The sequence below is a fragment of the Prunus avium genome, chromosome 5 (assembly GCF_965620075.1).
Source record: "Prunus avium chromosome 5, drPruAviu1.hap1.1, whole genome shotgun sequence".
In the NCBI taxonomy this organism is placed as follows: domain Eukaryota; kingdom Viridiplantae; phylum Streptophyta; class Magnoliopsida; order Rosales; family Rosaceae; genus Prunus; species Prunus avium.
In genome coordinates, this window is record NC_142288.1 from 11680458 (window position 1) to 11696607 (window position 16150).

At 38.4% G+C, this 16150-nt stretch overlaps 2 protein-coding genes across 2 annotated transcripts; one reads left to right on the forward strand and one right to left on the reverse strand.

Moving 5' to 3' along the window:
• The first annotated feature begins 332 nt into the window (after positions 1–332).
• On the forward strand, positions 333–10579 carry AFH14 (Formin Homology 14). Its single transcript, XM_021971984.2, has 18 exons — positions 333–482; positions 762–903; positions 1026–1726; positions 1840–2061; positions 2384–4020; positions 4321–4447; positions 5819–5890; positions 6334–6432; positions 7075–7116; positions 7205–7285; positions 7367–7417; positions 7499–7580; positions 7700–7794; positions 7924–7995; positions 8121–8237; positions 9517–9585; positions 9686–9752; positions 10043–10579. The coding sequence occupies exons 2-18, from the start codon at positions 831–833 to the stop codon at positions 10192–10194; spliced, it is 3759 nt and encodes a 1252-aa protein (XP_021827676.2). The 5' UTR covers positions 333–482; positions 762–830; the 3' UTR covers positions 10195–10579.
• Positions 10580–10846: 267 nt separating this feature from the next.
• On the reverse strand, positions 10847–15003 carry DUR3 (urea-proton symporter DEGRADATION OF UREA 3 (DUR3)). Its single transcript, XM_021971988.2, has 9 exons — positions 14636–15003; positions 13871–13978; positions 13666–13761; positions 13467–13549; positions 13125–13345; positions 12767–13029; positions 12429–12667; positions 11512–12161; positions 10847–11383 (listed from the first exon to the last, which is right to left on the reverse strand). The coding sequence occupies exons 1-9, from the start codon at positions 14822–14824 to the stop codon at positions 11079–11081; spliced, it is 2154 nt and encodes a 717-aa protein (XP_021827680.2). The 5' UTR covers positions 14825–15003; the 3' UTR covers positions 10847–11078.
• Between the last annotated feature and the right edge of the window lie 1147 nt (positions 15004–16150).

Sequence of the window (16150 nt, forward strand, 5' to 3'; positions counted from 1 at the left end):
TCCGGTTGGGATTGGGAAGGGTACCGGTGGTGCTGAAGTCATATCAGTTTTCTTTCCAAAAATTTAAAAGTTGATTACCCACAATAAATTGCATTAATTATGTTTTCTACTCAAAACGTGTGTTCCAACTTAAATGAAAATAGAGAGCCGAGCAAATAATACGATGTCGTCTTATAAAGAAAACTTGAAAAAGAAAAGAAATACGCGTGCTCTCTTCCTCTTCCACCGAAATTCAAACTTTAAAAAATATATATATATAAAATAGCTAAGAGGTGTTAAAAAAAAGAAAAAAAAAAGAAAAACTAGAAAGTGGCTTTGGAATTTTTTTTTTTAAAATTTGAAATTCATGAGGAGGAAAAAGAGTTCAAAATTGAAATTGAAGGTGTAATGGTTCTCCAAGACTCAAACTACGAGGCACGAAGGGACTTTCCATAGCCCGTCGATACCTGCCAGAAATTTCCACTTTCCGTTTAATCTCTCAGGTTCGTGTCAAGCCTTCATGTAACTCGTTGGTTTTCACGCCTGCCAGTTTGTTTTGATCCGGGTTAAAGCTCACACTCTGTTTGGTTGCCGAGAAAACTGAAAGGAAATGCTGAGAAACTGAAAGGAAATGATGAAATTTAGGTCTAATGGGGTTTTACAATTGGAATAAGATTAGCTTGATTAAGGGAGTTGCTTGAGTTAATGCTGCCGAGGCCCAAATAGTGTGAGTTTTGAAAGTGTCAGTGATCACCATTTTCTGTTGAACTTTGTATTTTCAGGTTTAGCTCATTGGCAAAATCCTACGCTCAATTCAGTTCAGTTGGGAAAAATTCAAGAAAGAGAGGAAAATGACGCTTCTAAGTAGATTCTTTTACAAAAGACCCCCAGATGGGTTGCTTGAATTTGTAGAGAGAGTATATGGTAACATTCTTTTCTTCATCCTTTAATCTAGTGTTGCTATTATTTGTTTGCATTAAATCATATGTTTTCATAACTTGTTTTTTTTTTCTTATTTTTGTTTCATGATATTAAATATGGGGCAGTGTTTGATTCGTGTTTTTCCACCGAGGTCTTGCCTGAGGAAATGTACCAAATATACCTAGATGAAATTATTACTGAGTTACATGAAGAATTCCCGGACTCATCCTTCCTTGCATTCAATTTTCGTGAGGGTGAGAAACGTAGCCAATTTGCTGAGATACTATGCGAATACGATGTTACAGTTATGGATTATCCGCGGCAGTACGAGGGTTGTCCAATCCTCCCATTATCTCTCATTCAACATTTTCTCCGTGTTTGTGAGAGTTGGCTCTTGCTTGACAAGCAACAGAATGTTATTCTTCTCCATTGTGAGAGGGGAGGTTGGCCACTCTTGGCATTTCTTTTAGCTAGCTTTCTCATTTTTAGAAAATTGCATAGTGGTGAACGAAAGACTCTTGAAATTGTACATCGAGAAGCTCCTAAAGGTTTCTTGCAGCTCTTGTCGCCTTTGAATCCTCTTCCGTCTCAGCTTCGATACCTTCAGTATGTGGCAAGAAGAAATATAGCTCCAGAGTGGCCACCTCCTGAGAGAGCACTTTCTTTAGACTGTGTCATTCTTCGAGCCATTCCAAACTTCGATACCCATAAAGGCTGCACTCCAATTATCCGTATTTTTGGTAGGAATCTACTTAGCAAGGGTGGGCTTTCGACCCAGATGATATTCTCCATGCCCAGGAAGAAGACACTTCGGAACTACCGTCAAGTAAGATTTATACTGTTCTAAGAATTTTCCCACTTGATGTTTGTCATTCTATGTTTTTGCATTAGTCAATGTTCCTTTATCACTACTCCAGTTATAATGTTCTTTCTTTGCAGGAAGACTGTGATGTCATCAAAATTGACATTCAGTGTCTAGTGCAAGGAGATGTTGTATTGGAGTGTGTCCATGTAGATTTGGATCCAGAGAGGGAAGTTATGATGTTCCGTATTATGTTCAACACTGCATTTATTCGTTCCAATATACTGATGCTGAATTCGGATAACTTAGACATTCTATGGGATTCAAAGGAACGCTATCCAAAAGGCTTCCGAGCTGAGGTGACTATTAGTGAGCCCTTTGTTTTGATCTTCATAGAAAAATGATTAAACATGGTGCCTTTTGTTGTATGAATATAGACGTGTATGTACTTGCAAGGAAATGTTATTATGCCAGACTAAGGATCTGGAGCACACATTTTAGTAAGAATCATCCTGATCAATGGTCCAGATTAACAGTGGCACATAAGCGTCTTATGTTGCCAGACAGTGCAAGAGAACTTACTCTATGTATACACCATATTAAAAACATAACATATATTTGTGTATGCTAATTTTCATATAAGTTAGCCATCCATCTGATTGAATGAACTCATTTATTCAGGTATTGTTTGGGGAGTTTGAGAGCATATCTCCTCCTAAAGCTCCAACTACAATTTTAAATGGCGAGGAGAAAGGTGGATTGCCCCTTGAAGCTTTTTCGAGGGTTCAAGAACTTTTCAATGGGGTTGAGTGGGTTGATAGCAATGATGATGCAGCCTTGTGGTTGCTTAAACAGCTCTCTGTACTAAGTGATGCAAAAGAAATTTCAAGGTTGCAAAACAAAGTGAATTTATATTCGTCACCTGCTGACTCTGAAGAAGAAAATAATGCATCTAGCACTGCTGACAGTGCTGATGAAGCGTTTGATACTGTTTCCAAGGCTTCAGCAGATTCAGCGAAAGCATTGATGCTGGACACATTTGATTCAGTTCCTGTATCGTTTGAAAATGATGGTCCACCTGAAGCGAACCTTGCTTCAGATTCTCCTGATCAAGAGTTAATTGGACCTGTTCTGCACTCTCTTCATCAACAATCATTAGATACAAGTAATGGATCTCCACCTTGTTCATCCCCTCAATCATTGCCACTACCACCACTATCAACGGAACCATTATGTCCTGCTCTTCACCCTCCACCACCACCGCCACCACCACCTCCTTCCATTGGTGCTTGTAGAGATTCTTTAGACCTCCTACCTTCCAGTACTAGCAGAGGTCCACCAGTACCACCACCTATTGCTCTATCTCGTTGTGTCTCTAGCAAAGGTCCACCACTACGTCCTCCCCCACCACCACCACCTCCTCCTCCTAAATCTAGTCAAGAGTCTTTGCTGCCACACCCACCTCCACCTCCTCCGTTTTTGGGAAGTGCACCCAACAAGGTACAATCAATAGCAGCACCACCACCGCCACCACCACCGCCCCCTCTTCCTGCAACTAACAAGCTACAACCACCTCCTCCTCCTCCTCCTCCTCCACCATCCATTTCTAATTCTGGTCGTGGACCACCGCCTCCTCCACCTCCTCCACCATCGAGTTCTAGTTCTGGTCATGGACCACCGCCTCCTCCACCTCCTCCACCTCCTCCACCATCCAGTTCTAGTTCTGGTCGTGGACCACCCAGTTCTAGTTCTGGTCGTGGACCACCGCCACCTCCACCTCCTCCACCATCCAGTTCTAGTTCTGGTCGTGGACCACCACCACCTCCACCTCCTCCACCATCCAGTTCTAGTTCTGGTCGTGGACCACCGCCTCCTCCACCTCTTCCACCATCCAGTTCTAGTTCTGGTCGTGGACCACCACCACCTCCACCTCCTCCTCCTATGAGTGGTAGCCTTGGTAATAATACTAGGCCATCACCCCCACCTCCACCTCCTTCGGGACCGGGAAGGCCAACCCCGCCACCTCCACCACCAGCACCAATGCCCCCAAGTGCTCCTCCTCCACCCTCAAGTCGTGGTGCAACACCACCTCCTCCACCACCTGGAGCAAAGGGCTCTAATGCACCACCGCCACCACCACCAGCCATTGGAAGGGGCAGAGCTTCTTCTGGGCCGACAAGTCTTGGAAAAGGTCGTGGCACTGGTGCTACTAATGCCCCGAAGAAAAATTCGTTAAAGCCCTTACACTGGGTCAAAGTTACTCGAGCAATGCAAGGGAGTTTATGGGCAGATTCTCAGCAACAGGAAAATCTGTCAAGGTGCATTCTTATGGAATTCTTCTAGACACTTGATTCTTAATAAAGAAAAAAGAACACAAGCACTATGAAAAGTCACTTTGTCAAATACTTGGTTCCCCTTGTTAGTGTACACCAGGATTATAATTGTCACTGAAATGAGCTTAAGAGAATCCATTATACATTGTCACGTTATTTTTTCTTCATTCTTTCCATGTGATGCTAATTTGTCTTTAGTTAGTTTTTGCTTTTTTCCTCTTGGTTCTCTTTCCTCTGTTCCTCTCTGTTTCTCTTCTGATGTAACATTGTGGGATTTTTTCTCAGGGCTCCAGAAATAGATATAACAGAACTTGAAAGTCTGTTTTCAGCAGCCTCTGCTTCAGATGGGAATGGCAGTAAGGGTGGAGGTCGACGCGGTTCTACCATCACCAAACCTGAGAAAGTGCAATTGGTGAGCTTTCTTTCTTTCTTCTGCCATGCAGTAATTTTTGGTTTGCTTTAGGCTTTTATCGTGCTTGATGCTTTGCCACTTGTAGGTTCATTAATCATTATTTGTTTCAGTGACAAGTTTTTACTTCATAAATTGTTCAATTGATGCACGATCAAACATGTCTCTGCTGCTAAATGTATGTCAATTTTCAATTATACATAAGCACCCAAGTAGTGGGAGGATGGGGTACGGCAGGCATTTGTTTGTTTGTTAAATCTTGTGCCTAAGGAATGGAATTGACAACATAGGCTAAGACCAAGGTTATTGGCGACATTGTTGATGTTTCGGTCAAATCAGGGTGCAACATTTGATAAGGGTGGAGGTGTATCTTAAAACAGTTGCAGAAATTTTGAAGAAATCTCAGCAGTTTCAGTAATGTTGACATAGTATTGGTATATCTATGCATATCAGTCTTGTTTTTCATACTGAAATTTGGTGGAATTTGAGTGAAATTACCCAGTGACCATGTTTACCCAACCATGTGGATTTTCATTTTAATCAGTTAGCTTTGTCAACTAGCCTTTAGCCTTGATTGCAAAAAGCAGTAGACTAAATGGCCTTTGAATTCTGATAAAAGCTCCGGGCTAGGCTTTGTAACTTACAACTGATAAATGTAGCCAATGAACAATATCATTTAACTCCTCCAGAGGAGTAAATATAAGTAAATGACTCATGTTACTTGAAATAATCTCAACACACATAATCCTTGTTAACCAATAAAACTCACTTGTCAATTCAATACATAGTAGCTCTATATAAAGCTAAAAAGAAAATGAGTTGAGATAGATCTAATATAAAATATGAACGTAAATCATGAAAGTATAGGTCACCCACGTAAGTTTTTTCAACTATACATGCCATATATTTAGCAGGGATACATATGGCTTGCTAGCATTTCTTAAAATCTCATTCACAATCTTCATGTCGTACAATTTTTATTTTTCATCAATATTTCCAGTGACGTTGATATTTCCGTTGTTATTTCCTTAAATTCGGAGTACCGATATATCTACTGGCAATGAAATTTTAATCCTTGGCCAAGACCACGTATTACATATTCTTGTTTTGTCTAATTGATATCAAGGAAAATCCTAGGAAAGGATAGAGTCTGAATTCTCCAAATAGCCTAATTGGCCCCAGATTTCAATTATAATCCCTAAGTGAACAAATTATAAGTATGGAAAGCAGAAACTTCTGCAAAATTTCAAGAAAGTTGGAAATCATGTTCCTTAGGGTACCTATGCTTTATGATATCTCCAGCCTTGATTCCCTCAAGTGTGATCTTAGGATATGTATGTAGACTTAATTTGATATTTTGTCTGTGTTTATCAGGTTGACTTGCGACGAGCATATAACTGTGAAATCATGCTCTCAAATGTAAAGATCCCTTTGCCGGATATGATTGTAAGTTCTTCTTTCTACTCATGTACATTTCACAGATATCGTCAGAAAAAAGTGTTTTCCTCTGGTTTCATAGCCTTCTATTTGCATGGCTTGGGGAAATGTGGATGGATGAATGTTCAGATTAAGTCTTTGTGTCTACTGTTGAGGACATGAATGTTGATCATTGATATTTTCGTAGTTAGTGACATTGATGTCCTCATATCTGATGACATTTCTCTCATTCATGTGTGAAAATCATTCCTTTCTTCTAATTCATGGTCATCTTATCTTATAACAAAGATAAAGGAAGGAAATTCAACTTTGGCATCTTTTGTGATTGTTGCATGGATGTTTTATGTTTATTGCGGATTGTGTCATGTCCCAATTGTTGTATATGGTCATTAATAATGCCTATTAGGCTATTAGCCTATAATGGTGCTAAAGTTAGGTGTTTATGCTTCTAGAATGCAGTTCTGGCTCTGGATTCTTCTGTTCTTGACATTGACCAGGTTGAGAATCTCATTAAATTTTGTCCTAGTAAAGAAGAAATGGAAACTTTGAAGGTAAGTTGCTCTTCCTTCCCACTCCTTTTCTGCAGCAATTCATACTTCTATATGTTGGGCATGTACATGTCTTTTTGATTGATACTAATGTTATCCTTGCTCTAGTAATTTGATCTTTATCGATGCTGTGTACATAGATTTCATGAATTTTCACTTGTATTTTAAAAAGAAAAGTAATATCTTAGTGTTCTGGATAATGGGTTTAGAATCTTGTTTGCATATAGTTTTTGTAGTTTATTCCCAATAAAAAAAGTTTCTTCAGTTTATAGTACCCTGCCAGTATTCTTGTACTCAAACTTGGAATCAAAGTGAGATGATTTTTCTCTTTTTCACACTAAAACGGTATAAGACTCTAAACAGCCCTAAGGTTGACACAATATGAGTTTACATCAGCACAACAAACCAACAAAGAAAGCTGCACTGTGAATTAAACAAACCTAATGTTTCTGATAGCGTTTTTGTCTTCTTGCTGTAGTGTCGAGGTTGACCCCTTTGTCCACAACTTGTAATGCTTTTGAGATTGATCAATAAATGTTTTCTTTAAAAAATAAAAAAAAAATATGGTGAGATTATAGATTTCTTTGAATTATTAGAGATTGTCTAGTTTAGAAGGTAGTGCTGATTCCATTTTCCTCCTTCCAGAACTATACAGGCGACAAGGAAATGCTAGGAAAATGTGAACAGGTTCTTTCTAATGCCATCATCTTAAATGCAAGTTTGTTCTAACTTCTATTTGATTTCCTACTAACAGTGTCTTTAGTAAGTACTTCAGTTTTTCGTAGAGCTGATGAAGGTTCCACGAGTAGAATCCAAGTTGCGAGTATTTGCTTTCAAAATTACCTTTTCTAGTCAGGTACATTGTAGAGCTTTATTTTCTTTATATGATTTTGCGTGGTGTATACTTAACAGCATTTTGGTGCTTGAATTGGATCAGGTGAATGACTTAAGACTTCATCTGAATACAATCAATGGTGCTGCTAGAGAGGTATCATGAGAATCAGTGGTTAGTAAACTAGTACATATGAGCATATTTTTGGCCTCCATTTGATTTCACAAGTATGTGCAGGTTAAAGAATCCGCAAAACTACGACAGATAATGCAGACAATTCTTACTTTGGGAAATGCCTTGAATCAAGGCACTGCTCGAGGTACCACTGTCTAATGCTTATTTTAATTCTTCCTATGATTCTGTTGCCATTATATTTCTTGGTATTTACATTATTACCATTATGTTCCTTAGCCTAAATGTTTAGTTTTGATTTTGCAGGATCTGCCATAGGATTCAAATTGGACAGCCTTCTTAAATTGTCTGACACCCGTGCAAGAAACAACAAAATGACTTTAATGCATTATTTGTGTAAGGTATGGCCGTTGAAAATCTGAACCGTATCCATCTGTGCAGATGTCTTGCTTTATCATTCATATTTTGCAATTTTTTGGCGTTATTAAGGATATTCATGTCATGCCTTTATCAATTTTTGTCTTCATTAGCTCATTGCTGAGAAAATGCCAGAGTTGCTGGATTTTAATAAGGATCTTGTTCATTTAGAAGCTGCCTCTAAGGTATGCTGTTTATGTTGCTAGAATTCGTTCTTTCCGATGTTTGTAACCTGTATTAGTAACCATTTCATAGCTGACCTGTCCAATTCCTTGCTTGCATATGTTTGATCATAACATCAAATAATCAGATTCAGTTGAAAGCTTTGGCTGAAGAAATGCAAGCCGTGAGTAAAGGTCTTGAAAAGGTTGAGCAAGAACTTGCTGCTTCAGAAAATGATGGAGCAATCTCTGCTGGCTTCCAAAAGGTGAGAAATACTGATGATATTTTGGTTTTCTCAAATAAACAGCATATACCAGTTTATAATTTCTATTTTATAAAGATAATATTAATCATGGATTAAAATGTCGGCCGACAACTAGACATTTCGGCCAAAGTGTCCCTTTTTTCAAGTGTCAACAGTGAAACTAGGGGCTAAAAGCATCTCTTCTCCCATGTTGGCGAGATTTCCCCAACATCGCTGACATTTCACTATAATCCCAACATATCTTGATATTCTCTACAAACCCAGAGAAAAAAATTCTTGATTTGTAAGGAAAAAGTGGAAGAAGACGCAAATTCAAACAAAATAAACTGTAATCATTGTTTAGAATCTCTAATTCAGTCAATTATAAACCACACCAAGCCTTAATTAATTACCCATGTACTAACCCAGCCAATTAATCAAATTCACCCTTTTGTCCATTTTCACTTATATAAAAAATGATATCAATATCCCTGAAATATGTATAAATTGGAGGGCTGATATTATCTACATTGCTGACATTTTCATCCTTGACATTAATTAAATACTTGTTATCTGCAACTTCATCTTGAAAACTAGTCACACTTCTTAAATGTTTCAGTTATATCATATTCTTGTGTTTGAAGTGAAAGAAGAATGTTGTCAAACTAAATGTGTTACAATCAATGAGTGTAGTTCCAGTGGTACAGCACTTCACCCTAAAACCCGCAGAAAGAGTTTAATTCTTGCTCTCCTCCTGTTAAGATAATTTATTGTTCTGAAGTATAAATTAACAAGAAAAGTGTGATCAGTATACCTTTTGGGCAGGTCCCTTTTATATATCCCCTTTTCTTCCTCCCAATAGAAATTGAAATAACACCTCCGTCACCTCCATAACACATAACAATCTGAAGTAGTTTCAGCAGCAACCCGATGGATATAATGATTATAATCTGATTGGTTTGTACCAGACAGTAGCGATGTAGAGGTCCATACTAGTTGGGACCCACTGCCAAGTATATTATCCTAATGTTATTCCTAGGAGGGATCTTTTGGAATTTCTTTTAGACCTTTTTCTGGTGCATACAAATGTATGTCCTAGAAAGTACTGAGATAAAGTCATGAGTTTTTTTTTCCACTTTAAGCTTTCTCATTCATTGTTTCTTCTAAGTAAATTGCTTATGATATTTTCTGTTTCTTTTGGTCAAGGCTTAGGATATTTTCGAGACATTTAAACATAGGAGATAAGTTTAGTTGTTACCTTTACATTTCAACTTAAAAAGCAGAACTTCCTCCTCTGCAGGTCCTGAAACATTTTCTTGATACTGCTGAAGCTGAAGTAAGGTCACTAATATCCCTGTACTCTGAAGTGGTGAGTGCAGTCCGGAGTTCCAGAGTTCTTATCTTGTTGATTGATGGCTTTGTTTTATGCAGCTTACTGATGGTATAATGTCTTAACTCATTTTTTCCAGGGAAGAAATGCAGATTCTTTGTCTCAATATTTTGGGGAAGATCCAGCTCGGTGTCCTTTTGAACAAGGTCTGCTATGATCTTCAACTCATGAATACACAACACATTCTTCACTTTATTATTGGTGGTGGAAAATGATTGAAATCCATTCATAGTTTTCCAAGTACTGATTTAAATATTCAAGGAAAATAAAAATATGGATATAGTGGTTATAATTCGGTCGATCATGTGATCCAATTTTTGAGTTCCTAGTTTTCCAGAGATTATATGAATTTCATCCGAAATTTATTTTATGATCTCTTTGATTTTCATGTCAAATTATTAAAACCTTTGATCTTTGACATGTCTTGGCCTTGCAGTGACACAGGTCTTGTTCGTTTTTGTCAAGATGTTCAACAAGTCACGAGAGGAAAATGAAAGACTCGCTGACGTCGAAAAAAGGAAGCTTGAAAAGGAAGCCATGAAAGAACGAACTGTAACTAATTCATCTGCAAGGAAAGATGTTAAATAGAGCAACATGAAATATACACATGTTTATGTTTTGGTGGGTAAAATCAATATATTGCAGAAACAGGCGGTCAATTTTAGAATTGACTTTTAGTTCATGCCCAAATTCGACCAACAATTTACACAAGGTTGACAAGAGCAAGTCGAAATTCTGATGTGTGCCCAATTCTTTTAAAGAGGCAGGTTTTTACTTTTTCCGAAGTTGCTGTTCAGGCCGAGATGGCAGCCAGATGGCGACTTGACCTTTGCTCATTTTGAAACATCCTCGACCCATGGATCAGTTGTATTCAAGCTGTAAATATTATAAGAACAGATGCTGGCGTTGTAATCCTTTCCTTGCTTCTCTTGAAACATTTTCTAGCGTATTATCTGATTTCGTGTTATGTCAATTTCTCCCTGCACTAGACAATCACAATTTTGTGCCTCCCAAATTGGTTGTTGTCTGTGATTATGAGGTTGGTTATCAATGATCTTGTCACAGGTACAAATTTTTTGTTGGGAAGTTTTGGATTTGGATTGCCGTGTGAAGAATGACATTGAGCTCAAAACTGCAATGATTTTTTGCACATACAAAGTGGCAGATTGTCAGTTCAAAACCCTAGCAACCTTACAACTGATGAGTCCAAAAGATGCTGAAAATGTTGAAATGGAAGGACTGATACCAATTCATCCACTTCATGCAGTGAACTTCAAAAGCTGTTGCTTGATAATACAATTCTTCATTACAGTTTGATTAAATGCTTTACAAATGTGGAAAGGAGTTAAGAGGGTCAACATTGATCCTCAGTAACCCACGCATTATACCCAGAAAAAGCACATTCATATGATTGGTTAAATTAAAGCCAATTTGATTGCCACTATATGTAGTCTTCAACAGCTGACCAAGTCTCATGCTTGTCCTGCAGCAGAAATAGAGGTTTCTTGCTCTGATGCTTCTTTCCTTTTAGCCTTCTCTTTCTCAAGCAAGTAAATCTTCTCTGATTCAGGTATAGCCAGCATGATTGTGTGCAGCCTCAAATTCATTTCCTCAACCTTTTCCATGAGCCTGTCATTTGTAAACATGCCAAGAATGACACTCTTGATCGTTTCCCAGCTTTCTACTATCGGTAATGCAATGATTGCAATCGAACCTATCGTACCCCATGCTATTGCAATGACTGCCCAGAATGTGAAGTACCCTAAACTGAAATCCCCTGCATTCAGAAACAATTTATGAAATATCAATAAGAAAAATTTGGGGAAGTCCATGCATTATTTATCTTTTGACAAACACTCATAAGCTGTTACTATCTGGAATTTTAATAAGTTCTCCAAAGTTTACCTGCTGGAAGAGAGAGAAGAGGCCACAATAAAACAATGACCACAGTAAAGCCAACACCCCATTTCACAATCCATGCCTTTGCTCTCAACAATTTTTCCTCCTTGTACTCTTCTGCTGGTAGATCACTCTTTTCTTTCTCAACCACAGTGATCTTCTTAGTGGTGCCCCAATCGTAGTTTTGTGGTGACAAGAAGCTGCAGATAGCATGTATGGCTCCACCAGTAAGTATAGAGATAAGGTTTCCAGCAAGCATTGGTGCGTTTCGACCAGTAGTGTCAAGATTTACGCGGCCATACTCGATTTTTGTAACAGATAGCCAAGTGATGATCCCAAGAACACAGCCAACAGTTGCTCCTAGAATTGCACCAATTGCATTTGCCTTTCTCCATAGAAGCATTAACGCAATGGGAATAACTGCTGAACCAATGAGCACTCCCATGGCCAGATACATCCAACCCAATGAAACTCCAGCCTTGTTTAGTATTACTGCTAACATCCCCATAAAGCATCCAAAAGCAAGGATGACACCCCTTGATACCTGGAGGATTTTCTTCCCGCTTGCATCAGGGTTTATGTATGTACGGTAGATATCGTATGTGCATAATGAGGATACGGCTATAAGCTCTGAAGAACCAGCTGATGTCACTGCCCTGTTGAATATATAAGAGAGTTGAATTATCAATACCATAAAGACATTGAAAAAGAAAGTGCAACAGAGTAAGGTAATCCTCGAGTGTTCGATACATCCCGACAGTAAATGTATTAAATTGTGCTCAACAAGATAAACTGTCTCCAGATCCAAAAAAGAAAAAATCAAGTAAAATGAAACACAAGTAAGATAAATACTTTACTAGAGTTCAATTCTTCAATGTTTTGGCATGTTATGTTCGTTGACTCACACTTATGCTTGAACTTACATGAAAAGCATAGTAAGAAGAAGCACAGATCCTCCTTTTCCCATCAAAGCTATAGCTGTGGCAGGAGGAACAAGTCCGCGACTTGCTTCACTCTCTGTAATTGGTAGATCAAGTGCCAATGCTCCCAGTCCCAATGATGTTGCTAATGAGAATGGGACTGCAAACCAGACAAGTCCACCTAGCAGGTAGCCCTTATGCGTTGATGAAGGCCGTGCAGCTATGGCACTTACCCAGTATCCCTGAAGTTTTCAATGAAACTTGTAAAATGTGACAAATTTTGAACTTAAGACATTTAAAAGATGTCTGCTTAGTTGCTTGTAATCTATTGAACAGCTTACATTATCAACAAAAACAGTGCCAAAGTTTCCGACTATGTTGATAATCCCAAACACTAGCCCTCCAGAACTCAACATTGTTAGGTACGACCCTTTATAATTCCCACTAGCAGGACCACAAGACTGTCCATGATGAGAAACAGGCTCCTTACAAATCCTTGATTTACTCGCTAACTCTACCAGACGGTTGTACACGATGCTGGGGCTACCGAGCTCACTGCTTGCAATGTATACAAGGTAAACGAATATGACTAGTACCACATGAACTGAAACCAAACCAAGAACACATATCTCAGGATGACATAAAATAAAACATATCAAATTGCATCAAGGACATTATAAAAGAAATTTAAATGACTACCTATAACAGAATGTATGTAGCTTGCCAAGAAGGTAGCTTTTAGTCCTCCAGCTAATGTGTAGACAATTACTCCAAGAGGTATCAGGAAGCTAGCAGCATAGATGTTTACTCCTGTAAGTGCATTTACGACAGCTGAACCTCCGAGCAGCAGCATTGCAGTTACAATAATATTTGTCAAAAAGCAGAAACTGAGGAAGACAATGTGTGCTGCTGTGCCCCAGCTGAAGAGGAATGTTATTCATAACATTAATTAGTGAACTATGAGCTTTAGAACACAAGTCCCTGTAAGGGAGGGATGGAACTTGATGAATCTTATCTTTTGGTTTATCGAACCAAACATACCGAGCTTTTACTATTTCGCAAACAGTGTGAGCATGAGGAGCCTTTCTCTTGATCTCTATAGCTATTATACCAAACAAGAGTACCTAATTATTAGGAACATTAAGTTGTTAATCTAACATGCCTTCGTTTTCACTTAAATGAAGATTATTCATAATGAGCTATCTCTAACAATCAACAGAAGGAAACAGCTTGGACATGCCTGAATTGTAGCCCCGCTAGCATACCAGAAAGGTCCACTTACTCCATACTCCCAAGCAACATTTGAACTTTGCAAGATTGTAGCAGCCCAAGTCCACTGCACAAATTTTCAACACAAAGGAAGAGCAATCAGTCTCCTAAAATCATCTTGAGAAATAAACTTTTCCATTAAAATCCGTAAATTGTTTACGTGCTAGGGACTGTACCTGGGATACAATCACACTGGCAATGAGTCCTGTTTTAACATTTCTACCTGCAGTGTTGAACCATTCGGATGTGTGCTTGGAACCGACATATCGCTTCTCCAGCCATACCTGACCCACAGATAAACATGCAAGGCATCAACATCTTGCATTGTTTTCAGGAACAGGCAAGTACCATAAATCCTATTCTGGTTACTGCTAACTAAAAATTTTGTGTTTGAATTTTAAAGCATATGAAAATACAATGGTGGAGGTTAAATAATAGATTGTTTAACACAATAAGGGTCCAGCATTATGTGATTACATAAACAGTTTCTTAGTTAACATTTTATTAGAGACATGAATTGAATTGTAAGAAGCTAGAATATGATCAAGATAGTTGTTAGAATCACAAATGGAACTACTATGTTCTATCAACGCATTAAAGTTTCAATCCATATCAACTAGATACCACAAGTTTCACCAGATCCCTGCAATGTCTAATAACTCAATTCTGTTTAGTGAACAACATATAGGGGCATCATAAGTTAGGGGTTTAGACCAAAACTCCGATGTGAACCAATATTATATGTCACAGCCTACGTGCGTACTCGGTCCCAAAAGTACATATAAAGAAACCAAGAAATTGGGATATGGTGAATCACATTGGTAAAAGGTAAATTTAGTTTTTTATATTTTATTTAGTGAAAAGGTTTAATAAACAGACAAAAAAAACATCAATAATGACAACTCTTTTACTCCATACTAAAATGAACAAGTGACGAATACCAGGAAAGATGTGAAGACAGCAAAGAAGGCTCCAAAGCCAAGAATCACAGAATAACCAACGCCCTGATTGAGTACTGGTTTGCCTCCAAAGAAGCTGGTTTGCCTCACACAGCCACCACCATCTCCTGCCACGTGGTAGTACTTGCTTGAAAACTCAAAAGGAGGACACTGTGACCAAGAGCTAGCCATGAACAAGGCCAGCAAGAGAGCTTTCAGAACAGCACCTCCAGCTGCTCGTTTATCCTCTCTCTGTCATCAAAAACAAAATCTACAAACTAACAAAGAACGGAAATATAGAGGCTGAGATTGCTTTCTCTCTTTCTTGTTAGGACCAATGCAAGTGTCAAGTGTGTGTGAAGTCAAACTAGGAAGCTATCTGTCCAATGACGTTATAGGTGTTTTTTTCGTTTTTTTCCTATGCAACTGTCCTAAGTCTTTGTTGGATATTACAGAGTAGGGTGGATAAATTTTGTCTTAGAGCAGAAGGAGATTCATGTAATTTTGTCATGTTGACAGGATAGCTAAACAAGTATACAAAGCACGCAAAGCCATAGAAGGAATCTTTTTTTTTTTTTTTTTTGGGTGAAATAGAGAAAGAATCATCATTAAAATAAAGAAGCTCTTCTAACTCAATAATACTGATGGGTAAAAGAAAATAAACAACGATGCTACTTTATTTATTTATTATTATTTAAAGTACAAGTAATAGTCTAAATTAGAGAGAAGAGGGATTTCTCACATACTTACACAACTATGATGTGGTGGAGATTGGAACCCGAGACCACTCATCTACAATTGAAGACCCTTTTTCACTGGGCTAGACCTCATTGGCAACAACGATCATGCAACATTTTTTTTTTTTTTCTTAAAGTGACAATAATGCTACTTATTATTGTGAACAGATGGCATTTGGATCGAATTGCAACTTTTATGATTCTATATTTATTTTATAGGTTAAATTATGAGTCACAACTAGAGGTATCAAACGAGACGGGCTGGCTCAGAACGGCATGAGCCTAGCCCGTTTAAATGGGGCACGGCACGGCAAGAACATGAATATTAATGGGCCGTGTTTGACACGGCATGAAAGCTTGGACCAGACTGAAATCAAAAAATTAGGTTCAATGGACTGAACCGGCTCGTAGCCCGACATGAGCCGGGCTTGACCTGAGCCTGCTTCAAGCACAAGCCTAGCCCACTTTATAAGTAGATGATGAAACACGAAACTTTATAACGAACCTCCTATTCCGCATAGCTATGGCCAGTGGCGGAGGCATATGGGGACCAGTGCAGTCACTGGCCCCCACTGAAATTTTATTTAAAAAAATAATAATACTAGTATATAGAGTCTAGCAGAAGCAGATTGTAGAAGGCATATGGGCCAAAGCAGATTTCAGCCTAAGAATTTAAGCCATAATGGCGTGATCCAGCAAGCAGCCAAAGTAGATTTCAGCAACGTGGGCCCTATTAACAGCCAATATCCTAAAATCATACATTACCCATTCCTAAAAGGAT

Coding starts and splice junctions, on each gene's coding strand:
- DUR3 (XM_021971988.2), bottom strand. CDS start 14,824: ATGGCTAGCTCTTGGTCACAGTGTCCTCCTTTTGAGTTTTCAAGCAAG. Junction 12,668..12,766: donor GCACTGTTTTTGTTGATAAT/GTAAGCTGTTCA, acceptor TGAAAACTTCAG/GGATACTGGGTAAGTGCCAT. Junction 11,384..11,511: donor TCTTCTCTCTCTTCCAGCAG/GTAAACTTTGGA, acceptor TTCTGAATGCAG/GGGATTTCAGTTTAGGGTAC.
- AFH14 (XM_021971984.2), top strand. CDS start 831: ATGACGCTTCTAAGTAGATTCTTTTACAAAAGACCCCCAGATGGGTTG. Junction 2,062..2,383: donor CAAAAGGCTTCCGAGCTGAG/GTGACTATTAGT, acceptor TCATTTATTCAG/GTATTGTTTGGGGAGTTTGA. Junction 7,117..7,204: donor TGCTAGGAAAATGTGAACAG/GTTCTTTCTAAT, acceptor TAAGTACTTCAG/TTTTTCGTAGAGCTGATGAA.